Genomic DNA, 25,005 nt, shown 5'->3' with positions numbered 1-25,005 from the left:
ACATTCCTGCCGATCATCACTTCATTCATGGGCTCAAGCTCAAACAGGCCACTGTCATCCACACAGTCCGCTGTGTCAATGGTCTCAAAGTCCCAGAACTGCAACAACATAAGGGGTTGTGGGGGGGGGGGGGGGGGCACTGAATCATTCTGTAACATTTGACATTTTGGAATAAAATGGCTGGATGAGTGTTTGCATTTCAGCGTCCCTGTAGGCCACGTACCCGGACTGCTCCGTCTGTGCCTGCGGTCATCAGCTCCCCCTCCTCCAGGACAAACTGCTGGATGGTTCCGGCGTGACAGGTGCGGCCCTCTTTACGACAGATCTCAACCTTTATTAAGCCCCCGTCCCACAGAAGCATATTTCCCCACTCTGAACCTGACACCACCTGACACAGAGACAGAGACAGTGACATAAAGACACAGACATACAGAAATTACTCAGTGAATAAGAGATTACTCAATGAATAAGAGATTACTCTGTAAGTAAGAGATTATTCAGTGAATATGAGATTACTCTGTAAGTAAGAGACTATTCAGTGTCTGTGCGCAACATGCATGTTGTTAGCAGATAAAAACCTTGCCATCAGGAAGTTCCACATATCCTTCAATATCTGTCAGGGCTGTCTTCCCAAATCTTCCCAGCATGCCTTGCAACTTCAGACCCGTAAAGGTGTCCGCCATCTTCCAGAACCTACCCACAAAACAGACTCAGACCCATCTCAGGAAACAGAATGACATTCAGCACACCAGTACTGGAACCAGCAATGGCAGAGCCCTCTACGCCCACACGAACAAGCCCACACTAACTTGATGTGTCCAGAACCAGAGGTGGTGAGCTGTCCTGGGTTGTCTGGGGAGAAGGTGACACGATAGATGTCCTGGGAGAACGCCTTACACCTCAACACCACCTGCTCCTCCCTCCAGTCCCAAAGGGTCAACATGTAGTCGGGCGCAGTTCCAACGCTTGCCAGCAGGTTGCCCTCACGGTTGAAGTTCACAAAGCTGTACGCTCGACCCGTCCCTCCTGTTACGCACACGAACACACACTGGTTCATTTCAGCACAGATGCATCATCTTTATTTTATTTTATTTTATTAGATTTATTCATTTCATTATAAACAAATTAAAACTTATGCACAAAAGAAGAAAGTATACAATTTACAAATAAAATGAAAGGCAGCAGAAAGAAGAAAAAATCTTATAATATCTGCCCCTTATTTCCCAAGAATAGTTTCAACTATGTTTTGTAAAAAAAAAACGAAAAAAAAAACAAAACATAACAAAACGTAACAAAACAAAACTAACAAAACTAAACAAAAAACAAAATCAAAAATCAAATCCTTCTCTAACAACAGCTCAGTACACTATTTCATATTTTTTAAACAAACACACTTTTACCATTCTTTTAAACATACATATGGATCTAGCATTTTTAACATCACTATTCAAGTTATTCCATAATCTTATTCCTTGTATTACAGTACACCGGTCCTTTAAGCTAGTTCTAAATTTTGGTTTTTCAAACATTTCTATCCCTTTAAGGTTATAACAGCTCTTTCTCTTTACAAATTTTAATTGGATGTTTGATGGTTATATGGTTTTATGGTTTATTTCTGGTGATTATTCATACAGCCCTTTTCTGTAAAGTTATAATAGGATTGATAATTGTTTTGTATGCTTTACCCCAGACTTCAATACAATAGTTCAGGTGTGGAGCAATTATTACATTATACAGCATATACAGAGCTTTATCATTAAATAAATCCCTTACTTTGTACATCAGTGAAATAGATTTGGCAGTTTTTGTTCTTATATGATTTATGTGTGGTCTCCATGTCAGCTTTTCACCAATGATGACACCCAAAAACTTTACCTCACTTACTCTACGTACCTCAACACTATCTACTCTAAATGGAATATCTATAGTTTTCTTTCTATTACTGAAAATCATATAATTTGTTTTTTCCAGATTCAATGATAATTTATTAAGTTGAAACCATGTTTTTACAAATTCTTTCTGTGTCATATCCAACATGCGTTCTATATCATTCCCCGAACAAAAAAATGTGGTATCATCTGCAAATAATATACATGTAAACAGTCTTGATACATCCACCAAGTCATTCACATATAAAATAAATAGCTTTGGACCAAGTACGGAACCCTGAGGTACTCAACACGTAATATCATCGGCGCAGATGGAAATTATGAAGTGAGGGGGACCAAGCTGTACAATATATACGTTTATGCTTGTAGATGCTAGATTTCGGATGGGGTCAATATAAATCTGGAGGGGACATGTCCCCCCCGTCCCCAGTGCCATCTGCGCCCCTGCGTAATATTACAAAGTTCAGATCCTACATCATTTAATTGTACAAATTGTTTTCTATTTTCCAGATAGCTAGATACCCACTGTAGTGCTGTTCCTCTAATCCCATATTTATTCAATTTCCCAAGAAGAATATTATGGTCAATGGTGTCAAATGCTTTCTTTAAGTCAACAAATATGCTAACACAGTACTGTTTTTGATCAACAGCTATTGTTATCTGTTCCATCAGCTCAATGAGGGCCATTGATGTTGAATTATTTGTTCTAAACCCATACTGACTGCTACTTAAAATATTTTGTTTATCAATAAATTGATCTAATCTTTTCACAAATAATTGCTCTAAAATTTTTGAAAACTGTGGCAACAAAGATATTGGTCTATAGTTTTTAAAGAGAGATTTTACGCTCATGGAAAAGCATGTAGGAAAACCAGTGAACACTACACCATGCGTTTTACAGTGGGCATAAGACAAATGTCATAAAAAATACATAAACACATACATAAACGACCGCCCTGATCTGTTTTTTTTTCTTGTTATGTTGTCCCATCTGGAAAAAAAGCGGTTGCTGTGAAAGCGCAGTACCTCTGAGCAGCCGGTAGGGGCGCAGTGACGGGTACTCATAAATAATGATGTTGGGCAACTCGCCTTTCTCCCCCACGGCAAGGTATCTCTTACTGGGATGGGTCTTAAAGTACAAACATAAAGGTTTAAAACCTGCTCTAAAACCAGAATCAGTAACTAGAACACACTTTGACACAAAAAAAGTTTTTAAAAAATACACACGTGACAGCATGTAGAGCGTTATCATATATGTATATTTTATCCTTTTAATTAACCATGACTGCTGTGAGCGGCAGATTAGTACCATAATCGCGCCGATGCCGCCTCCGCTACAGCTGCGGACGTAGCGCTGCTCTTTGGTGCGAACATCCGAGAGAACCAGCACGTTACCGGCCACGAAGGCAAGTGTTCTCTCGTCCAGCAAGTGCAGATTGGCCCGCCGCTTGCAGTCATAGCCGAACGAATGCCTGGCCAGTGGCTAAGGTGTAATCGCCACAGTTGCCACACGGGGGCAGTATTTTCATAGAAAGTGATCAGGCTTTTTTTAATAATGTCATAGACTAATGTCAAATGTGTTAAATAGTTATTTAATGGAGATTGTTACTGTGAAGGAAAAAAAAGATTTTTGTTTGTCTTGTTTTAAGAATATCAATTTAAACATGGCCCACACAATCCATCGCCTCACTTTACTGCTCACAGTTAAAATCAGACAGAAAAGCAGACCAACGCTTCTAGGATACGAGAGCTGCATCAGACCCTGTGGGATGTTGGAGTCTGTCGTAGTAAATGCTTTCGAACAGAGTTCCTCATAGTCGTAATACAGATCCTCTGCAAGCCTCTCCTGTTTCTCCTCACCCTCTCCGGCAAGATCTTCACTGATCTCGACGTCTCCGAAGACCTCTACATCTAAAACAAAAACGAGTCAGATATAGTAAAGGTGTGTGTTTAGCAAGAGCCGTTCATCACTGGCCACTATGAAAATAAACTACGGAAAAGCCACTTCTGCCTCACTCGCTGGGGGCTGGATGGACCCCGACCCCGCTGAATCAGTCTGGACCTCCACACCTTGCTCATCTCCTGACTGACCAAGAGCGTCCTGCTTTGCAGGCGGGTAATCTGAATAAAAGATGTAAAGACAGTTTAGACTAGATGTTGATTAGGCCATGTATTTCATGGTTAATTAATTTTTCCTGTCCTATAGCCATGGGAGTTAACTGTCTAGTTATTTAATTCAACGTCTGGGATCTCTACTTATATAATATTGACACTGAGCCAAAATATGCATGTCTGCTTTAAATACAGACTTGCTCTGCAATTCATATTGTAGCTACCAAATATGTTAATACGTTACTAACATATAGCTTCTATGTGACATATAAGTTACAAATATTATATAATTACGTCTGTATAAGAATTACGTATGTTGGTTATCTATGTTAATTAATTTACATAATTTAGAGGCTAGTTAATGATAGTTCAAGGACCAAAGCTCAGTTTACTCACGTCAGCTAGCTAATAAACAAGTTAATCTGTCTACATTCTGCTAGAAAATATATGTAAGAAGCAAGACCAGACAAATATCTCTTTGCCGAGAATGTAGACGGCGCCACTTTTATATCATTTTAAACGTTTGCTACCTGGTAATGTCAACTCTCCAGCCATGTCCTCTGAAGAGTCCATATTCGTTAGAGCTGTTGCCTTAACAACCCCGGGGCGGGGTCTTGTGCACGCAACGAACTCTGGGAACTGTAGTTTATCAGAAGTAATTGTAGTAAGCGAAATGATTACTTTTGCTCGAAGAATTGAATGCAAGTGACTCTGCCCCAACAGGTATGTATCATGGTTTAGACCGTTAGTTAAAAGGCTACTGGTATTACATCAAATAGCGGCTCTTAATGTGGCCAAACTTTTTAACGTTAGTCAGCTAGTTATAACTTTAGCTTTAGCTGCTTTGAGGAACTTCGAGGAAGATGACGTTTGGCTACCTAGTTGGCTTGTTAGCTTACCATCCCGCTAATAAACATGCTATCCTAATGATATATTTACATTTATCTCTGCCAGCCTATTACAGATATAGTCACACTAGACGAATGTATCATATTAATCGAGTCTGCTTCCCACCCCCTTTCTGCCAATATTTATTGCATTACAAACCTTAGCCAGCTTGCTAGCTGTGTTAGATCAGATTGTAACTTACTGAACGTTTGTAATGAGTGAATCTGATATTTGAACTTGTTTTTAAAGTCTTTTTAATTCTGCACAGATGTCCTGGATGTCTTACGATGGAATCCCAGCCAGGTCAGTGCATTTAGGGTCACTTCTGCTCAAATATGTGCCGTCGTTTATTACTCGGACATTTCCGGTTGTCGGGTCCTCTATAATGCATGACAAACAGGCCAGTCTCTGACCTGCTATCACCTGAAACTCACCTGTTGTCCAACTCCAGGTATAGGAGCAAAACAGACGGTGAAGGATCATCTGCTAGCATCTCAGAAGCTCCTGGTGACATCTCTGTATAACCTGGCCCCACTGCTGGACTGCACTCTAGCTGTTGGCCTTCTGACTCAGGATAACTACCAGGAGATAAAGGCGGAGAAGACTCCACAGAACTGTGCCCGCAAGCTGCTCGAGATCGTTCATGGTCAGATGGATGAGAGCGAGGCCACGCGTTTCCTTCAGTGTCTGAAGGAATGCAGGCAGCACTACCCTCGTCTACGCTCGTGGCTGTCTGCCGATTCAGGTGTAACCCTAGTCCTGCTTTTCATTCTTCCATCACTTAAAAATAACCAAAGTGAATTGTTTCCACTAACGGTTGTTCTGTCGTTTTACAGAGATTCCACGAGGACCTACAGGTTTGTCTCCCTATGAATGTGCTTCAACCAACTGAATGTCTTCTGTGCGAGCATATTCAAGCGTCTGTCCAGCTGTTCAAGTGCATGAACGTGCAGGTCTCACTCCTTTCAGAGCGACAGCTGAAGGCCGACTTCTCCGCCCTGTGCAGCCGCCTGGGTCCGTCGGTGCTGCCCGTCTCCCTGGCCCTGTTCTCCAGCAGCGTCCTCACCCAGTTTGACCTGGAGCGGATCCAAGCATCACCCACACCCACGCAGCAGACCCAGTCCCTGCTGACCACCTGTCTGTCTAAAGGAGAGACTGCCTGCAGGAGTTTCTACACAGCTCTGTACAATGAAGACCAACACTTGGCTGAGGATATGAATGGTAGAGAGTGCTACGTTGTCATTACATGAATCCTCATATCCTCACACACAGTAGCCGCTGAAGCAAGACAGGGACGATTCTTGTGTCTGACATGGCTTTATTCTCAAAAGTGCAAGCGGCCAGGTGTTTGTTTAACTTTAGCACAAACAGGTGCTGTTCTTAAATGAAATTTACTGATCAACATTTGTCATTGTAAGTCTGTTGTTTATAGTGTGTCATACAAGCTCCACTGTACCAACAAGAAAGATCCAGCACCATCAAAGTTTTTTTTCCTTTTATTTTTTTAAACCTTTTCATATTCTTTTCCCCAGTCAGTGATTTGGTGAAGCGTCTGTCACTGAACAGTGATTCTGAGGTCTGCAACATCGCCATGGGTGTAGAAGAGACGCGAGACCAAGGAGAAGACCTTCTGCATCAGTCAGGTGAGTGCTCGTTCGTCCCAACCTCCAACTCCAGATGTGCACACAACCACAGCTGGACTGTGATGGCTTGTCTTCGTGACCGTGACGGCTCTCAGGGGTGCTGCAGCAAGTCAGCGCTCAGCTGGCTCAGCTGGGTGTGATTGTGGGCTCGGAGGCCCAGCTGAACGTCTGTGAGCTGGGCGTGGCGCTGGGCCTGCCCCGTCGGGCCGTCAGAGACTGCCTCCTGGAGGACGTGAGCATAGAGGACACGGCTCAGCTGGAGGCTCTGGTGTCCCTCTTCGTGGACAAGACGGGGGACGTGGAGCGGCTCTTCAGCAGAGTAGCAGAGCTGGAGATACAAAGTATGTTGGGCAGCGTACACATCAACAGTTTTTATTATCCAATTCCTTTTATTGTCTACATAGGGGCAAACAGAGTGGCTTGTGTGGTTTCCTGTGATCTCCAGGGGTGCAGCTCTCTGAGAGGGGCTGTTCGTCTCTGCGGCTGCTACAGGAGGCTGAAGCTCTGCTGCGAAGAGGAACCAACGTCCTGATCCAATCCTGGGATGACCTGCACGACCAGGATCACCTACGCAGCTCGGAACAGCTGCATGTCGGGGACTGGAGGGACCAGTGCACGGTGTGGACCGTTTTCAGCTTCCTCGTGCAGGACTGCCTGGCCGAGGCACTGGAGGAACCGGAGCAGAGTTCTGGCGACGGCTCGGCCGGAGCGCTGCGGCAGCTGCGGGGCTCTGAGCGAGTGGAGGTGTCGCTCTTGCAGGAGCTGGAGCAATGCTGGTCGGACGGAGGGGCTGAGAACTTGATGCAGAGCGTGAGGGTTCTCGCCCAGATGCTGAGGGACCTGTATCCTTTACGCGATGATCTGCAGCTGTCGGCACCCGCTGAGGGAGTTTGTTCCTGCAGACCCAGCAGGCTCCACAGGGTCACCTCCTTCCAGGGCCTGTCCACCCGGACCATCCGGAAAGCCCTGCAGGAGACGCCTAACCCTCGAGAGTACCGGGACGTGTGTGTCCGTGTGGCACGACTGCTAGATAAGGTCGATCCAGACGTGGGTGCTGGAGACTTCACCAACGCCCCGGTTGCTCAACTCGCCGAGCACATTTGTCACTCGCTGTCCCGGCCTGCCTTTAACTCGCAGGGCTTCGACGCAGGCGTTCGGCACCGCTTGCTGCTTCTAGCGAAGTTCAACCCTGCACAGCTGGATCTGTGCCCTCTGGAGCAGCTGCACCAGGAGACCCTGTCCAGCCTGCAGAACTACCTGCAGCTCGGCGAGCGCCACGGGTTCAGCCTCTTCCCGGAGTCCGTTCGGATGCTCGGCCACCCACAGACACGCCTCCTCTCGGTCAGCGTCGTCAGGGGGCCGGTCGCCATCGACGATGGGGTAGAGGAGGACTTCGGTTTCAAAACGTCCGAGGCAACGTCCTTCCTGGTGCGGCTGCGCTGCGTCTGCTACGAGGAGGGCAAAGGGCGCTCGGTGGTCGGCGAGCCGTCCTGCGTGCAGGTGTCCGGCCTCGGGGAGGAGGGCTCGCGCGCGGTGCGCTGGTTGGCGGTGAACGTTTTGGGAGAGGAAGATAACAGAATGTGGGTGAGAGCGAGAGGAGGAAGAGGGAGGGAAGAACTGCAGGATGTGGCACAGAAACATTCTGCCCAGGTCCAGGAGGACGGCTGCTGCTTCCGGGTCACCAGCTCAGAGGCCCGCTGTGAGGTCAAGTTTAGCTACAGGGGTGGAAGGCTGTGGGCCACAGCCCTGGGGGGCTGTGAGGTCTTCTGAAGCTGTGCCCTCTCGTGGTGAAGTCCACGTCAAGCTCGCATCAAGCAACGGGCCTGTGGGCAGTGGGACGAACTCCAGTCAAACGGGTAAAGACAGCGGTTCCATTTCAAGCAGTGGCGCTACTAACTGTTAAGCGTCATACCGAAGGTCATTCTGAAAATTTGCACTGCTTCAAATGCACCATATCATCCTAAAGTACTGTGAAATATGTTACTGTTAATTTCCGCTCAAGTTTTATGTAAACTTTTAAGTAGTCTAGTGTTTGTTTTCAAACCTAAGGTGTGTCTACTGAATCTGTAATGTATGTCTAGTTAACAAAGATATTTTCTGCACATGAAAAGAAAATCCGTTGACCCAAAACAATAAGAAGCCAAAGTGGCCAGGGGTGTATTTTGTTAAACAATGTAAATTCAAATTTAAAGCATTACAGTCTAATAATACATGTATGGATTAGAGGGACATATTACCGCCTTGCTAGCACATTAGCTCATTCACAAATGTGGATAACACCTGTTGTGCTGAATTCAGAATCTGATTCCCCTCGTTTGCAGGAACACAGAGACGCTACAGATGACATTCAGGAGTATAATGTCCACAGGTGTTGTGTTGGCATCACCTAAATTATACTCCTCTTGTTAAAATAACCCTTGTTGAACAATGGCAACCTTTGCGGAACTATAAACAGGTGTCTACAGAGGATACAGTTGGCTGCCCTCCCATGATTTAGAAGAACTAGATGTCAAATCAGTGCATGCAGTTCCCACTTGGCGAAAGTTGTTGATTTGACCGGTTTTCAGGTTGGGAACAGGTGAATTCACCGCATCCAAAAGTTCTCACCGGTATGCAAATTTTCTCCATGGTGACTTCATAAATAAATAGCATGGTTTCCATCAGGTTGTATTATTTTGGTACAACTTGTTTTACTGAAGATGGTTGCATATAGTTTCAGACACTCAATCAACAGTAAAAAGCCATGCCAAATTTCTTGAGGCTTTACAGTATCCACAAACAGGCAGAGCGGTGTTTATAGTAGGTGATCAGGTGCCATAAATTCTCCCTCAAACACGTCCCATCCGTCCATAGTTAAACTAGAGCTTTTACATGTTTACAACTGATTTACAAATACATAAACATTAAGCATTCAACAAAAATGCATGTTCAACGTGCACTGATTCCTGCTGCATCCTCCTGTACTATCATTATTGTTTGGGGTCAGGTGTCTTTAAATCCAGAACAATACATCAAAATGATCATCCAGTAAACCAGCTGTGCTCAGCTTGGACAATGGACATTAGCTTAAAAAAACAAGTGTTCTTTCATATTTATACTGTTACATCAATGAAACCAGTCAAAGTGTTCCATCAAGTTTATTCACATATTGAACGTTTAAAAAAAAGAACAAAGACAGTGAGGATCTGCTGTTCAGGGTGGGGTGTTGGGACCCGGACAACTGTCCTCTCCTGTAGCAGACTGCTGTTCAGGGTGGGGTGTTGGGGCCTGGACAGCCCTCCTCTCCTGCGTCGGACATCACGGAGCTCACGCGCACTGCTGGTCAGGCTACTGCACGCGAGCAGACCGTGCAGACCAGACTTCTTTGGGTTTATCCACCTGTCCACAACACAAGCCGCGGCATGGATCACACATCATCACGTTTACTGTTCCTCTAGAAGAGCTGACTCCTGAATGAACAAATGTGTGTTGCGTTGGGGGTAGCCATGGCACAGTATAAAAAATACCATTATGATGTAGGAGAATGATAATGGTTCAGTGTTATTGTTAAAATACCTTGACAATCAAAATGTTTTCAAGGCAATTGTAATTTTATCCAAACATTTCTTTTATAACACTATAATTCAATTACAATTCAAATAAATATGAAATGATCACTACAATTTACTGTTCATATTAGAATAATGAAAATCAGTGGGTTATTTATTGCTACCAGTGGTAATCAGTTTTCAGACTGTACAACAGGTTTTATATGACAATTAAAACCAATGATGAGGACATATTTATTTATTACCAGTTGGGTTGCACATAAAATTTGTTGGATTTGAAAATCTTCCGTCAGCCACAACTGACAGACATCCAGCATCTGACACTGAAGACTTACAAGATATTAATACCGTGTCTGTCTTTGCAACTGTGAGGTTATAATGTGGTTTTGAGTTGTACCTTTATATTAATGGCCTGCATTTCATCTCCCTCTACACTTAGTGTAGAAACTGCTGATCTGCAAAAAGGAAGAGCATAGCTAAAGTTCAGCAATACATTCATTTAGAAAAGTAGTGAAATTAAGTGTTAGTCAAGTTTGTCATATTGTCAATAGTGACTTTCACCTCAGCTTTTACCCCTCTGTGCAGTGAGAACACACACTAGTGATCACTAGAGGACTGTGGGACACATCCCAGCCCAGCAGGGAACAGGAGGGGTTAAATGTCTTGCTCAAGTCATGGCCTCAGGCCTGGGACTCTAACCCACGACCTTCTGGTCACAAGACCTGTTCCCTAACCACCAGACCATGACTGCCCCAATTAAAAGACTGATTGACCAGAAATATCTTGGACCAAGATGAAAATTCACTTAGGATGAATTCTTAGAAGCAGATTGGCGAGTGCGAGACCCACCTTCTGTTCATTCCCCCTGCGTGAGGAGGGTGGCCCCTCTCAGAGACAGACGCACTGCCCGCACCTGCAAGACAGTGGGCTTGAATACCAGGCTCACAAACTCTTTTCTTTGTTCTTCTAACTTTTTTTTCCTAAACTACAAGCTGCTACTTGCCATTTGGTCATTTAGCAACTGCTGATAATTAGAACAAAACAGTGTAAAGTACTTTTCCTCTCTCATTAAGAACAGCTAAGCTGGAAATAAACTTATTCCAACACAGGCGATAAACACCCAGACAATCGCTGACACCAGTATACACAGATTCCATGTTTCAGGTTCAATATCTGTAATACACACTGTGTGAAATGGAATATATTCACACTGTTCATCTTCACCAGATTCACACATACCAGCTCAAAATGGAAAGATGGTATAGGCATTCATACACAGCGTACTGGCAGGGTTGATGTTCTCACACACACACACACACACACACACACACACACACACACACACACACCCACACACCTGTGGGCGGGGCACTGCTGGAGTGTGGTATGGGAGAGAGTGTTGGAGAGGTGCTGAGGACGGTAGCCCGTCTCTGCTGCTCAATCAGCTCCAGCAGTTTGGACCTGGCGGCTGAGCTCTGTCTGGTCAGTTCCTGCAGCCTCTCCTCCATGAGCTTCACAGAAGACCCGCCTACACCCAAACACTGGAGAACACACACACACACACACAGGTTGAAGTCATTTTGTTCCAAACCAGATACAGTACATACAAGTATTTGAGGCCGGTATAATAAATACAACAGTTAAGATGGACAAAGCAGAGCAGGTCAAACCATAATTCATTTGTTAGGTCAGAAATTAACTGGATAAATTAGGATAAATTTTATGGAACTATACAAATTATACATGATGTATAATTCATGTATAAAGTCATGTATCATTTCAGAAGGTTGATCCATACTAGGTTACTGAAAAGCACATTGCAAGGGTGTGTGACTAGACACACGGGCATAGCATGTTTAGACCGTGATTTGTTCTCATTTGTCAGTAGTGCTGGGTGTTTTTATTTCCCAGCTAATTTTGAAGTGCTGGGTAGAAAAATAACACTTCAAGGGTGTTTTTTCATCCTTTGAGAAGCAATATTAAATAAAAAAAGGTTTATAGTGGAATATGTGTCAGTTCAACTGGGGTATTAAATAAGATTTACACTGCGAGTTTAAGATTAACTGTTCCCAAAAAAAAAAAAAAAACCCAACAACAAAGCAAGCAATTTCACCTGTTGTATGGGTTTGGGGTCAGTAGGGGGCGATGCTTGTCTATCCACAGTGGTGACTGCAGACAGCCTATCTGTACTCTTCTCACTAGACGCTGGTGCTCCAGTAGAGGGGAGGGGCTGGTCCCGCTGCCCCCGCATCACTGCGTTTTGACGGGTCAGCTCGGCTATCTGCTCCAGCATGGCATTGTGGGACGGCTGGTCTTCCAGCAGGGCGGGGCGTGGCAAGACGTTGAGGGGAAGGTTGATAAAGGAGGGAGGGGTGCACGAAGTGTCCGACTCCTCTGTGGAGCAAAGATCTGCTGCTGAACTGGAGCCCTCAAAGTGCAGAGAGCGGGAACACGCTGTAGAGGGACACGTCATTTCAAGAGTTCATTCGTGCATGTGTAGACCCAAATCTGCTGCATGCTAGTGATACAATGTGCTTCATCTCTCCTTATCGATTTAGAAATTTCCTAATTTTTCCAGATCACACAACAAGGTTAATAATTGCTGCATGTTATTCTCACCTGCAGGAGGTGCTCTGGTGTCTCTCTGGCGTGGAGGTGAGAGCAGCACAGCAGGAGAGACAGAAGCCCGCTCCTGTAGGTCTCTCTTAGCAGACACAGGGTTCAGATCAGCACCTGTAAGACCACATCACACTTGTTACTCAGCTGCCCAAATGACTGACCCTAAACCTTCAAGACGAGTTACGCATTAATCTGTTTTTGATTATCTGATTAGACCAGAACAAATGATAACCGATGTGTACACAAGACAGCGTTAAAAGGCAAGTTTATGTATTTTCAATTAAATAAGCACATTTTTTTCTGAGTCAAATAGATTTTTTTTTTTTTTTATGAAAAATTGTGTTCATTTTATGCCAATGCAAACATGATCAAGTGCTACAAGTGCTTGTCCAATAGCCAAACATAATAGTGTGCATTAGTAACCCATCACAGCGCCCTCTTCTGGTTTGAACAGTCTCTCTGCAGGTTCATTTTCCAGGCCTCCCAATGCAAGGATCACCATGTCCAGACGCTGCTCCTGTTCGGTTATCTGCTCCTGAAGACCTGCCTGTGTGAGAACCGCAGTCCCACCGTTCAGTTCTGTGCACCACTCACTGTTAGTCATCACAGGGCAATTATAGTCGTCATTATTATGAGGCGTTAACCTGTAGGGCGGCGCTCTCCTGTCTCAGTGCGAAACACTCAGCCGTGAGGGCGTTGATCAGACCCTTCTGCTCCCTCAGCTCTTCTTCCAGCCGTCTCCTCCCCTGCTCCTCCTTCTGCACCTCCTCCTCTCTCTAAGACACGAGCACACACGGTTCTTACACAAAGCACCGTGGCAGAAAATCAGAGCTCCGCGTTATTCGATACGCAGCGCCATCTAAAAGAGGACGGTTCCTCACACGCCTGAGGTGCCTGGCGATGCGTCCCAGAGCGGTCACCAGCGCCACGGAGAACCCAGTGAGGCCACGGTGCAGCTCGGGCTGCTCTGGGGAGCCCAGAGGACCCTTCTGTTCCAGGTAGTGCAGCTCAGTCTCCACCTGGCCCAGCATGTCCTGCAGCAGGTCCAGGCTGGACAGGTTTGTGCTCTGAGAGCTCAGCCCAGAGCCGTCCAATCTAGTGGCGTCGACAGAGCGCCCCCTAGTGGTCCTGGGAACCTTGCTTTTACCATCTGAAAGACATACAATGGCTCGGTTGAATTGGTTTTCTATTTTTCCCGCCCCATTGTTGCCAGTATCTCCAGCATAAATTATGCCTATACCCAGAACTATCTTCTCAACTTTAAATATTTTTAAAAACAGACTCAAGCATATTGTGATACAAGACATTCTCCTTATAGGAATTTCACTCCACCTGACTGATGGGGAAGAGCTTCAGCGTTGAGGACCTGTGTGACGAGAGTGCTGGACTGTCCCAGGTCTGACTGTCCTTGTCTCGCCTTTAAATGCTGCACAGCCATTGTAGCATTCAGAGCTTTTCACAATCAGGGACACAAAGACAACCAGTAAAATAACTATTACACACTAATGCCATTACACGTATACAGAGTCTTCGGTCAGTGTGAACGGGACTACCAGTACCTGATTGGTCTCTGGAACCTTCCGGATCAGTACCAGTCTGGGTGGGATTCTGCTGTTGGTGTTGCTGGTCTGTTCTCCAAACAGGGTGCTTGGGTTTACACGTTTTCCTCTTCAGCCTAGAGCACATTACATGGCATCATGTTTGAATGGTCCTTAGACAGGGCAAGTTTCACTAATGAGTGTATTCAAGGCAGGTTGGCAAATGTTACTACCTGCATGCTTCACTGTTCAAGTTCAGGGAGGTCTCATCATCATCCACAGGCTCCAGAACAGAACCTTCAGATTCATTTAGGGCCTGGAAAAAATAATTATGCAATTTACCCCTCAAAAAAAGCTTGCTACATTTAATTATAAACAAAAGTGATCAATAATTTTCCATAATATGGGAATGTTACTACTGAAGCTTAGTCACATAATATGGTACATTACATTATGCAGGAGTATGATTTTTTTTTTTCTCCAAATCATGTTCTGCTTGTTCATATGAGTATTCTCACTACACAGGAAAAGTAACTTTGACCAAAAAAAAAAGAATTTCATTGTACCTTAAAACATGCCTTAAAGGTCTGTTGTGTAAATGATGATTGACATTTATTATGCACACACACCTGATAAGGACATAATCATAGTACCTGCTGATCCATCATGGACTGGCTAAGGAGCGAGAGCTGTGTTGGTGGGTCTGGCTTCAGCAGGACAGGAAGTTCAGAATCTGACTCACAGTCAGGAACCATGGTAACACTTGGAAACCCTAAAACACACAGATTTGTGCTCTGAGAGGAAAGTCCTAAACCATCCAACCAAATTGAGCGCGCGCGCACACACACACACACACACACACACACAGATACAGACACTTGGTACCTGTCTGTCTGCGAGGAGCATCTCCAAACAGATCTTTAACCACAGCCATGGCTCTGTCTGACCGCATGAGAACATCCTGCAACTGGCACTGATCAGAGAACACCTACATGGACGGACACACACACACACACACACACACACACACACACACACACACAAGTGCTCTGTGTTGATTGATGGAGGCGTGTCTGGATTGTCACAAGAGAGAATGACAAGCCTCCCGGTCAGACGGAGCATCGCGTGTACCTCTTTGATGAGTCTGAGTCTGGTCTGATGTAGCCCAGTGGGGCTGGCCGGCTGAGACCTCTTAAACGCCTTCTCCCTCAGCTCCCACTGTGCCACCACTCGGTTACGGGACCTGTGCATTTCATGGCGCTTGGACTAAAGGAACCAAAGTAAAGCGGGCACAGTGCGTTCATACCATTCACCTCAATAATACTAATTAATAAAGACACTTATTTTGAAGTAGCATCTTACCACTTCCTCTGGGGTAGCTTTGTGCACAGAGAGGTCATTCACTGTGCTCTGAATTAAAGGAGATTAAAAACACACTAGTTAGACGAAACAAAACACTGACACCGTGCAGAAACACGAGTTAAAACATCACATACCACCCACTCCTTCTTGGGAACTGATGATTTCTTGGTTCGCAGTGGTCGTCGGTTAACTCTCACGAAGGACATCCCTCACAACATAAAACAAACCGAGTCAGATAACTACTGTCAAATCTGTTAGTTCATGAGAAACTACAGTTGTGATCAAATTTATTCAACCCCCACTGAAATAAAGTGTTTTGGCCAGTTTGACATTGATTTTGATCATTTCAGTCATCTTATTTACAATTATATCAAAGAGGCACTTATAAATTAGACAAACATAACATAATATTTATGATGGAATAACCACAAATGTCTTTACTGTGCTCACATCATTATCAGTTTTATTCAACCCCCTAGTGACATTATTTTTTAGTACTTAGTACAACATCCTTTTCCAGTTATGACAGCTTTCAAGCGTGAAGGATAGCTTGACACAAGTGTCTTGCAGCGACCTATGGGTATCTTAGCCCATTCTTCATGGGCAAAAGTCTCCAGTTCAGTCACATTCTTAGGCTTGCGCACTGCAACTGCCTTCTTTAGGTCCCACCAGAGGTTCTCAATTGGATTTAAGTCTGGTGATTGCGATGGCCACTCTAGAATGTTCCAGCCTTTCATGTTCAACCATGCTCTAGTGGACTTGGATGTGTGCTTCGGATCATTGTCCTGTTGGAAGGTCCAACGTCTCCCAAGCCGCAGGTTTGTGACTGACTCCATCACATTTTCCTCCAAGATCTCCTGGTACTGAAGGGAATTCATGGTACCCTGCACACGTTGAAGCTTTCCTGTACCATTAGAAGCAAAACAGCCCCAAAGCATAATTGACCCCCCGCCATGCTTCACAGTAGGCAAGGTGTTCTTTTGTTCATAAGCCTGGTTCTTCCTTCTCCAAACATAGCGCTGGTCCATTGTCCCAAACAGTTCTAATTTAGTTTCATCTGACCACAGTACACTGTCCCAAAACCTTTGTGGCTTGTCCACATGACTTTTGGCATACTGCAGTCGACTTTTCTTGTTCTTTGGAGTCAGCAAGGGGGTGCGTCTGGGCGTTCTGGCATGGAGGTCTTTGTTATGCAGTGCGCGCCTTATTGTCTGAGCTGAAACTTCAGTGCCCACATCTGACAGGTCTTTTTTCAGTTCCTTAGCAGTCACGCGGGGATTTTTCTCCACATTACGCTTCAGGTAGCGCACAGCAGTCGCGGTCAGGATCTTCTTTCTGCCACGACCAGGTAACGTTTCCACTGTGCCCTTTAACTTGAACTTGCGAATGATACTTCCGATAGTGTCTCTTGGAATATTTAACAACTTCGCAATCTTTTTATATCCATTGCCATTCTTGTGAAGAGCAATAACCTCTTCTCTTGTCTTCTGGGACCATTCTCTTGCCTTCACCATGCTTGGAAACACACCAGTAGATGTCTAGAAGGAGCTGAGTATCACAGTCCTTTTAAATCTGCCTAATTGGTGCTTATCATGCTTGATTGCTGCTTGTTGACATCCACAGATGTTTTCAATACCTGATGGAAAACACTGGAATGAACCTCTGTTCTTAGGAGTGGTAGTCGTAAAGGGGTTGAATAATTGTGTCAATGAAGAAATCACAAAAAGGCCATTTAATACTTTATGACAAAAAAAATTGATGCTATCTTAGTTGCATTTAGTTCTTTAACAAGTCCTTGTAAGATTTCATTATGAACACAATTACAAATGTGCACTGAATTCCATAAAACCCTTCGCAGCATTGGGGGTTGAATAAATTTGATCACAACTGTACATTAACTTCATCATCTATATCATCTGTATTTTCTAGCTGCATTAAAATAACACCTGGCTAGCTAATAAAATAACGATACACACACCAGCTAGATGTCCAGTTGACTAACAATAACAAATGTCATTTTCACTCATAACTTTGGCCGCATTCTAGCGAGTGTGCCACAGCTAACGGCTACATAACATAATAAAGGCTGAGGTGCATGTTTAGCTATGGGCTACATAACATAATAAAGGCTGAGGTGCATGTTTAGCTAACGTTAGCTAACCAGCTAGCTCACCTACCTGCTATTAGAACTGTTCTGTTGCCCCGAGTTACCGCTCGTGCTCCGACTTCAGCCGTCACGCTTTTGCTAACTGTGAAGAAACAGCAGCGGACTTTTTTAAAACCGCCGCCAACTGCGCTGCTTTTCAGAATAAAAGTTCAAATCGTCCCAATCACCAGTGGTCAGATCTTCAGTTTGACGTAGCCGACATCTGGGCCCAACTCAGACATTAGGCTTTTGTGGTATCATTTACAACCCCCCTTTAGATAATCATCTCAATGCTATTTCATCAGCTTCGAGGTTTCGTCTTCTGTTATGTTTATTGTGTTTGACAAGCAAAATTTAAAAGTTTAAAAACCGTAGGCCTTTTCTACTATTTTCTATTATTTTGACTAGTTCAAAGACATTGTATAATGTCAAAGTAAGAAAAAAGACAGCGAACTTTACAGAGTCCATATCAAAGGGCAGAATATACCTTATTGCATTCAATACATTTAGTCATAGGACACATATTTTCATTGTTTTAGCAAACTATGAAATACAAGTAGCCTACTTTCTGAACTAGAGATAGTCTAGACTAACTCTATTTGTCATTAAAGTCATTTTGTCCATCAGGTGGTGGTGTTGGTTAACGTCTAGCCTAAAGGGCGCCGCCTTTTTTTACTGAAATCCCCCTTAAGGAACACCAGTGTAATTTGTCAAATCATTTGTAATTAGTGACGCCAGTGAAAACAATTCATCATTTAAGCCTGTCTTTGCTGGTCTATTGTAGTAGGACGTCAAGCTCAGCAAAGCACAATAGGCTTAACATTTGTAGGAGACTAACCTTTTCTACTTTTTATAGGAGGGTAATCCTTTACGGGAGATTACCCTTTAACCTACTCACTGTTGACATTTTAATTATTGAGGACTGTTCGCTTAAATTTCAGAAGTATGAATTATCAGTAGCATTTTACGTATATTGTATACATTAATACAATTTATAATTAATGAACTCCATAGTAGTGAATATCTGATATTTTCTTTAACCCTAACTCTAACCCTAACTAGCTCGTGTGTTAACTAGCTCGTCTTTACCGCATCGGGACTTTGTCCTCAAGAGTATGGGCCGGGAACTATAACTATATCGTAACATTTGTTAGCACGGGCAAAGTTTTAAAAAGCCAAAAAAAAAAAAAAAAAAAAAAACCCCACAGTGTAGGACACCAATGCGCAAGCGCTTTGAGTAAGTATCCCACCTCCTGGATGTTAGAAATACCCCCAGACCATCAGTCCAGCGTGCGGCTAACGCGGAGAACGGAGGGAACTGCTCTCAACTTGGTGGGTGACACCTGAGAAATGCTCTATTGAACCAGAAGACCTTTGAGGGAGTAGTACGGCATGACATGGATTAGTGAAGAGAAAACCCTAACTTGCTTGTCTGGTCGAAAAGAAAAGGGTTTCGTGAGAACGCATGCAGAGTTTGTGCGTGTGGATTACATGCAACGTCGGTGTTGGTTTCGCTGTATCTCTGGGGAAGATATTTGAGATGTGTATGTTCAGGAGACATGGCCTTCATTCCGCAACGAAGTTCCTAATGAAATGGATTGAAGCGCAATATACCTGAGGTCCCAAAAGTCTGTAATAGGCGCATTGGATATACGGATTTTAAACCTCTTGCTTGCAAAAAAAAAATCTCCGCACGGGCATTCATCCTTCTTAAATAGCCTGTTTCAGCCTTTCATTCAAATTAAAACTGCTGAAAGTCTTGGGACGACTGGAGGATACTTGTGGGTGCTTTAGTAACTTGTGGATACATTAAACGTTTCGTGGAATTTCTGTCAAATGACATTTTTAAGGTTATTTCTTTGGTTTCTTTTAGGCGTATATCCTCCAATAAACACGTTTATTTGTCAATTAACATACTTGGCCGGGGCAAAGGAACGGACCAAGAAGTTTTTACTCCGGAGACTCTGGTGGCAGGATGCAACGCGTGGAAATCCCAGCGGCCGCAGCAGTGGTTTTGACCCTTTTAACCATTATTAACGTGAAGGCGAGCGGGGAGTATTGTCATGGTTGGCAAGACCCGAATGGTTCCTGGAAAGAAGGTTTTCAGTGCCCGGAGCGATTCGACAGTGCCGAGGCCATCATCTGTTGCGGGAAATGCGAGCTCCGCTACTGTTGCTCCAAAACGGAAGCCCGGCTGGACCAGGGTACCTGCGACAATGACAAACAAACCCAAGAACCCAACACTGGAAACAAGGACAGCAAAAACACAGGAGCAGGTAATAATAACCACGTTATACTTGCTGTCAGTCCATGACCTGCTGAGACCGCGGTGCTTCGGTCTTCCTCGGTAACAGAAGTGTTGCATCACTTTTTAGGTTGTTTTAATTCATTTGGTAAACCATCAGTACAGATAATATATAGATATCATATAGGTGTCATTGTAAAAAAAAAAAAACCTCCTTTAATGTAATTTAATTTGATCAAAATTGTTTAGTATTTAAGTAAGCGTGTGTCCGTGTGTGGACGAGTCATTTATCTGCATGAGGCTTATTTTATAATTTCACTCCTTCGGGCGCTGTGTTGGAAAAAAGCTTCTTCAGTGATAAGTCTCGAGTTTCATGCGTCGGAGATAGATGATAAAGGGGTGATCTGTTACTTTCTAACTGCTTAACGCTATAATTGTTGCATGTTGCATAGTTGCGCTGGAGCCGACAACTGCCTTTGAATTAATCGGCACTTTGGAAAGTAACCGGTCACTCATTCACAAATGGCAAATTGTGCTGCGTGGTTATAAATAGCACTGTTTGTTCTAGCAGCGACGCGCGCGCGCCGCCAGGACTGCCGCGCGCGGGCTCAAATCGCTCAGTCCTCGCGCGGATCAAGTTTGGACTTGACCGGATCCCCATAGCGACGCTGCTCACAACTCGTTCATAAAGCACCATGTACCGCTTTTAGCATGAGGCCTTTATGTAAATCCCCAAACCTTTCTTTATTTAAACATTCGTCTCTAGTTTACTTTCTACACAATTACCGTAAAGTGGCTATTTCTCTCATTAGACATTCTTGATGCTTATCTCTGTTTGGAGAAATTCCGTCCACGGTGAAAGTGGACAAAAAAGTTTGTACAGGAGATTGTTTTTTCTTTACAACCACAATCAATGGACGTGCATCAGTGTTCTTGAGAGGGTTTGCAAGGACTGCGCAAATTCCAGGATTTCAACCTTAGTAGTATAATAACAGTGACATCTGAACCAGCAAAGACTAAAAATGGCTCGGAGGAAATCTCAGCAAGAGGAAACAGAAGACAGCTGCGGTCCATGGACTGTGACACACTGTCTAGCTACAGACTGCTGCTCCCAATCGAACAAAAATGTAACAGGTGTGTCCTCATATTATGAGACAGCGCCGTTTAAGGAAGGCTGGTGTCTCCTTACACTTTAGCAGAATACATGACCATAAAACCTGTTGGTTAATACAGATTTAAAACTGCATATTTCACTCCTGCCAAATCTGCCTTAACAAAGCGAGTTTCACGGACTGCAAGTATTTGCATCTGCGTTCAGTGACGTGTTCAGATGTTATTGTTAACACAAGGCTTTGGATTAAGCTGACTGCACATTGTGACTTGGGAACAACAGATTCACAGAGATCACATTTAATATAACAAGTGGTCTATTCTTTTCTTTTTTTTTCTTATTTGTGTTGTGATGGTCTGGTAGTGAGAAGCAGCATGTGTCCCGTTAGCTACCACGCACTGTCCTCATGCGAGCACAGCTCTCTGCTTGCATTCTGCAGTTGTTGTTACAGAACATCCCCGTTTTTTTCTAATAAGTGCTGAAAGATGAGCTTCACTCACACACACACACACACACACACACACACACACACACACACACACACACGTGTTCTCGTGTAAGAGAAACACTGCAGGAACCTGCTACAACTGCGTAGCCCAAGCTGTCTGTTTTACACGTAATGACTGGCACTCGTGTACTAATTAAAGATGATTGGCCTCATCACCAGACACCATACACGATATACTGAAAATGATTCCCCCAAAAAGCCTTGGAGTAACTGCACTAGAAACACAGGACCAGAATTCTACTAACACGCACACAGGCCACAAGGGCAGAGAGGTTGCGGCCTGTTGCAGTGGATTCGAGCAGATCAAAACGGTCTTAATAGGTGCTAATGAGGGCCAGGACCCCCTAGAGGTGCCCACTGCACATCTCCTTACTTTCTTGCTCCATTTCCATCAATCATCTGATCTCATGGGGTCTAGTCAGCATTTGTGTCCTCTCCATCTGCACCGCTTCTGCTCAGTGAGGTTTTAGGCCACGCCTCCATTGACTTGCCGATTAAATCCCATGGCTGCCAAAGGCACTGGTACTCAGTGATGCAGGATAAACACCAGCTTTATTTACAGAATGATAAACAAACCAGTGCAACCAGTGCATATGACTCTGCTTAATTGCCAAGAACTCAGTCATGGCAGAGGGGGGGGGGGGGGGGGGGGGGTGTTTCAGTGTTTAAGGAATCACTGAGGCTGTTTCAGTGACACACAATATTTAATATTAGTTCAACATAAAGTAAGAATTCAAACTTGCTGTATTGTCCATGGTCCAAATGCCCTAGATTTAATATTCACATTCATAATTTGATTGTATCGTGTTCAGATTGTATTGCCTTATAAATTCCTTCTGCCCACACTGTCCTGTTAGTTTTGTGTGTGATGCTACATATAAAAGTCAAAATTTGTCCTTCATCTCTCCACAGTGCCCATCTACGTACCCTTCCTCATCGTTGGTTCAGTCTTCGTGGCGTTTGTGTTGCTAGGCTCTGTGGTTGCCGTGTGCTGCTGCCACTGTCTCCGCCCCAAACAGGAACTTGCCTCTGGGGGCGGGTCTGGGTCTGGCAGCGGGCGTCTCCTGGAGACCATCCCCATGATGTCCAGCGCGAGCACCTCCCGTGGCTCCTCCTCCCGGCAGTCAAGCACAGCCACCTCCTCCAGCTCCTCGGCCCCGCCCACTGTCTCTCGCCCCGCCCCGGCCCCCATGATGCGGGCGCAAGCCTCCTGCTGCCTCCCCCCTGACGCCAGCGTCTACGTCAACATGCCCACCAACTTCTCTGTGCTCAACTGCCAGCAGGCCACACAGATCCTGCCCCACCAGGGACAGTTCCTCCACCCCCAGTACATCAGCTACGCCCACGCTGTCTCTCCGGCGCCGGCCTTCCTGGACCCCACACAAGGGGCCTACCGGCCCCTGCAGTCCCCCTTCCCCCCGCCCACCAGCATTGCCAGCGTCACCAGTGTAACCAGCCTGACCAATGAGCAGAAGCAACCTCCTGTGACCGTGTGAGGACACGCCGGGGCCTGCGTGGCCCTCGGCCCGCCCGTAAAGGGACCCTCGTTGTCGGGCGTCGAGCGGGCTATGAAGAGGGCCCAGCCCATGGAAGGCCAGAATGGAAGTCACATGTAGGGGAAGTGCCAGCGTGGGTCCATGTAGGCCCCACCGTGGTGTGCCATGTTGGTAGCACAGGTCAATTTGTGCGAGTGTGTGTGTGTGTGTGTGTGTGTGAGCGTGTTCCAGGGTTTCTAAGACATAGCCCTCAACACTGAATGTGCGCGTGATTATACAACACACACCAAAGAGAAACTTTCACCAAGTTCCAATAAACTGTCTAATATGGACAGGGGGGTATTGCCAACATATGTTCAGCACAAATGAATGTAACCTATGAGAACGTTTGTGTAACATTTACTTGCAACGCACGTGTTCTCTGCACCCAAGAGAAGGAGTGGATACCACGTTGGTAATGCACTATGAATGTGTGACCCTGAAATTGTTTGCTTTGTATTAAATGTAGCGTATGTGTGTGTGTGTATGCATGCAGAGGGTGTTTGTGTAGCCTCCAAACATGTTCTTTAGGAACGTGTGTGGTTATTTGAAAGTGTGTGGGACTCGTGTTGTGTGAGTGATTGTGTAGTCGTGTGTGTGTGTGTGCGCGCACTGTGCAGTACATGTAGTGTGTAATGGGAATTACAGGTGGTGTAATGTGAAAAGCAGTTCAGGCTCCCAGTTGGATGCTTAAACTCTAATGAAGTGAGCACAACACAGACTGTGACGCTCCACCCCCTGACCACTGCCCTGAGCAAAAAACACACACACACACACCAAGGAGCTCACTCAAGATGGAAACACACAAAACATATTCCTCACAGGGTTAAGGAACCCTCTTAACAGAAATATACAAAGGTAAAACTGTGTGTGTGTGTGTGTGTGCGCGCGCCCTCAACATTGCCGCGATTGGCAGTCTTCAGAAGGCAGCCGAGTTAATTATGCAGTAAAAACTGTCTGCCAACTGTTCCCCCTCACTAAGTCTCTCTCTTGTGAAAGAGGTGAGTGTGTGTGTGTCTTGGTGCCACTTTCACTCCCAGTCTGTTAGCATAAGGTACACAGGAGTAGTAGTACCAGAAGGTTCCAGAATATTTAATCTGAAGTGTGTTTCTTTCAGCAGTTAAGAGGACAGCAAAATAGTACTGAGCAAAAAAAAAACCACCCCTCTCGGTCTGTGAGCAATGAAGCCTTACATTTTGTTGCCAAAAAAAAGCCCTTCAACTGTTAACGGCAGACTTTACCTGCTGGGGACCTACACGATACGCTCCAATACATGAAAACTGTTCTGGGACCTGTTTCTGCTGTGGGGCTTTGGAAGGATGTTAAGGTTTAAGGCAGAAGAACATAAGCCAGGTCAACAAAAGCTTTACTGCCCTCCCCAACAACTGGTCCCTCCCAGGCACGACCAAATGGAGTCTGCACGGGGGGCTCCATTTTATTTTTTGAGAAGGCCACACAGAGGCCGACACGGAGTCTGAAACGTTTTATGTCGTAGAACTGTCGGATTACAATCATGTCTGGGAGTTCGGAATAGAGTAAAATGAGTGAAATCAGGCTGCCATTTTCTTTTCATATGTATTGTATTAATTTTAATAAATATATTGGAGTGTGAGGGGTGTGGAGGAGTTGTTTGTGTGCTACGTGGAGTCTGGCTGTGCTGATTTGTTTATGGGCTATGCTGTCAGCATATGCCGTCATGTGCTCTGGTTCTATATGAACACTTGTGAGGTATGTTCCCTTCTATATTGAACCAGGAGTCTTCAGTTACACATGCTGAGGTGCTGATTTCAGATCAGTTGTCGGTGTGTCGAACCAGTCCGTTGCTATAAGTGTGGTGAAAAACGTTTGGATAGGAGTTGCG

The 25,005-nt window shown here is 44.9% G+C and overlaps 4 protein-coding genes across 10 annotated transcripts in view; 2 read left to right on the top strand and 2 right to left on the bottom strand.

Moving 5' to 3' along the window:
• Nucleotides 1–5,432, bottom strand: part of cfap44 (cilia and flagella associated protein 44) — an 18,767-nt gene extending 13,335 nt beyond the window's left edge. For both annotated transcript variants that reach the window (XM_077013486.1, XM_077013485.1), the window contains exons 1-10: nucleotides 5,324–5,432; nucleotides 4,532–4,640; nucleotides 3,906–4,010; nucleotides 3,635–3,800; nucleotides 3,199–3,361; nucleotides 2,916–3,018; nucleotides 810–1,026; nucleotides 579–693; nucleotides 224–388; nucleotides 1–98 (exon numbers count right to left, since the gene is read on the bottom strand). The exon at nucleotides 1–98 is cut by the window's left edge and continues 58 nt beyond it. In XM_077013486.1, coding sequence (XP_076869601.1) covers nucleotides 1–98; nucleotides 224–388; nucleotides 579–693; nucleotides 810–1,026; nucleotides 2,916–3,018; nucleotides 3,199–3,361; nucleotides 3,635–3,800; nucleotides 3,906–4,010; nucleotides 4,532–4,574 — 1,175 coding nt within the window. In that variant the 5' untranslated portion in view covers nucleotides 4,575–4,640; nucleotides 5,324–5,432. The remainder of the gene's footprint in view (nucleotides 99–223; nucleotides 389–578; nucleotides 694–809; nucleotides 1,027–2,915; nucleotides 3,019–3,198; nucleotides 3,362–3,634; nucleotides 3,801–3,905; nucleotides 4,011–4,531; nucleotides 4,641–5,323) is intronic.
• LOC143519738 (uncharacterized) lies at nucleotides 4,619–10,311 on the top strand. Of its 2 annotated transcripts, none has more exons than XM_077013487.1 (8): nucleotides 4,619–4,724; nucleotides 5,158–5,192; nucleotides 5,341–5,634; nucleotides 5,726–5,746; nucleotides 5,859–6,110; nucleotides 6,422–6,532; nucleotides 6,628–6,873; nucleotides 6,978–10,311. In XM_077013487.1, exons 2-8 carry the CDS (start codon nucleotides 5,177–5,179, stop codon nucleotides 8,300–8,302), a joined length of 2,265 nt encoding a protein of 754 aa, XP_076869602.1. In that variant the 5' UTR covers nucleotides 4,619–4,724; nucleotides 5,158–5,176; the 3' UTR covers nucleotides 8,303–10,311. The 2 variants fall into 2 exon arrangements, with proteins under 2 accessions (XP_076869602.1, XP_076869603.1); XM_077013488.1 differs by having other exon boundaries at nucleotides 4,632–4,724; nucleotides 5,463–5,634.
• spice1 (spindle and centriole associated protein 1) lies at nucleotides 9,651–18,298 on the bottom strand. Of its 4 annotated transcripts, none has more exons than XM_077013489.1 (19): nucleotides 17,934–18,298; nucleotides 17,777–17,848; nucleotides 15,734–15,807; nucleotides 15,600–15,647; nucleotides 15,369–15,503; nucleotides 15,123–15,225; nucleotides 14,891–15,009; nucleotides 14,471–14,553; nucleotides 14,259–14,374; nucleotides 14,032–14,151; nucleotides 13,581–13,849; nucleotides 13,344–13,475; nucleotides 13,123–13,246; nucleotides 12,700–12,813; nucleotides 12,194–12,534; nucleotides 11,438–11,621; nucleotides 10,930–10,993; nucleotides 10,478–10,535; nucleotides 9,651–9,910 (listed from the first exon to the last, which is right to left on the bottom strand). In XM_077013489.1, the coding sequence occupies exons 3-19, from the start codon at nucleotides 15,803–15,805 to the stop codon at nucleotides 9,860–9,862; spliced, it is 2,133 nt and encodes a 710-aa protein (XP_076869604.1). In that variant the 5' UTR covers nucleotides 15,806–15,807; nucleotides 17,777–17,848; nucleotides 17,934–18,298; the 3' UTR covers nucleotides 9,651–9,859. The 4 variants fall into 4 exon arrangements, with proteins under 4 accessions (XP_076869604.1, XP_076869605.1, XP_076869607.1 ...); XM_077013490.1 differs by having other exon boundaries at nucleotides 18,233–18,281; XM_077013492.1 differs by lacking the exon at nucleotides 17,934–18,298 and having other exon boundaries at nucleotides 9,651–9,981; nucleotides 17,777–17,913.
• Nucleotides 18,299–19,012: 714 nt separating this feature from the next.
• shisa2b (shisa family member 2b) lies at nucleotides 19,013–24,758 on the top strand. 2 transcript variants are annotated; one of them, XM_077013484.1, is made up of 3 exons: nucleotides 19,013–19,526; nucleotides 19,619–20,021; nucleotides 22,522–24,758. In XM_077013484.1, the coding sequence occupies exons 2-3, from the start codon at nucleotides 19,721–19,723 to the stop codon at nucleotides 23,103–23,105; spliced, it is 885 nt and encodes a 294-aa protein (XP_076869599.1). In that variant the 5' UTR covers nucleotides 19,013–19,526; nucleotides 19,619–19,720; the 3' UTR covers nucleotides 23,106–24,758. The 2 variants fall into 2 exon arrangements, with proteins under 2 accessions (XP_076869599.1, XP_076869598.1); XM_077013483.1 differs by having other exon boundaries at nucleotides 19,013–20,021.
• The last annotated feature ends 247 nt before the right edge of the window (nucleotides 24,759–25,005 follow it).

This window comes from Brachyhypopomus gauderio, chromosome 7 (genome assembly GCF_052324685.1).
Source record: "Brachyhypopomus gauderio isolate BG-103 chromosome 7, BGAUD_0.2, whole genome shotgun sequence".
Lineage (NCBI taxonomy): Eukaryota > Metazoa > Chordata > Actinopteri > Gymnotiformes > Hypopomidae > Brachyhypopomus > Brachyhypopomus gauderio.
Note: the sequence above shows the minus strand (reverse complement) of the source record. Positions and strands in the feature narration are given on the sequence as shown.

Coding starts and splice junctions, on each gene's coding strand:
- LOC143519738 (XM_077013487.1), top strand. Junction 5,635..5,725: donor GTGGCTGTCTGCCGATTCAG/GTGTAACCCTAG, acceptor GTCGTTTTACAG/AGATTCCACGAGGACCTACA. Junction 6,111..6,421: donor CTTGGCTGAGGATATGAATG/GTAGAGAGTGCT, acceptor TCTTTTCCCCAG/TCAGTGATTTGGTGAAGCGT.
- shisa2b (XM_077013484.1), top strand. CDS start 19,721: ATGCAACGCGTGGAAATCCCAGCGGCCGCAGCAGTGGTTTTGACCCTT. Junction 20,022..22,521: donor CAGCAAAAACACAGGAGCAG/GTAATAATAACC, acceptor ATCTCTCCACAG/TGCCCATCTACGTACCCTTC.
- spice1 (XM_077013489.1), bottom strand. CDS start 15,805: ATGTCCTTCGTGAGAGTTAACCGACGACCACTGCGAACCAAGAAATCA. Junction 13,850..14,031: donor AGCTCTTCCCCATCAGTCAG/GTGGAGTGAAAT, acceptor TATGTCTTTCAG/ATGGTAAAAGCAAGGTTCCC. Junction 13,247..13,343: donor AGGAGAGCGCCGCCCTACAG/GTTAACGCCTCA, acceptor GTTCTCACACAG/GCAGGTCTTCAGGAGCAGAT.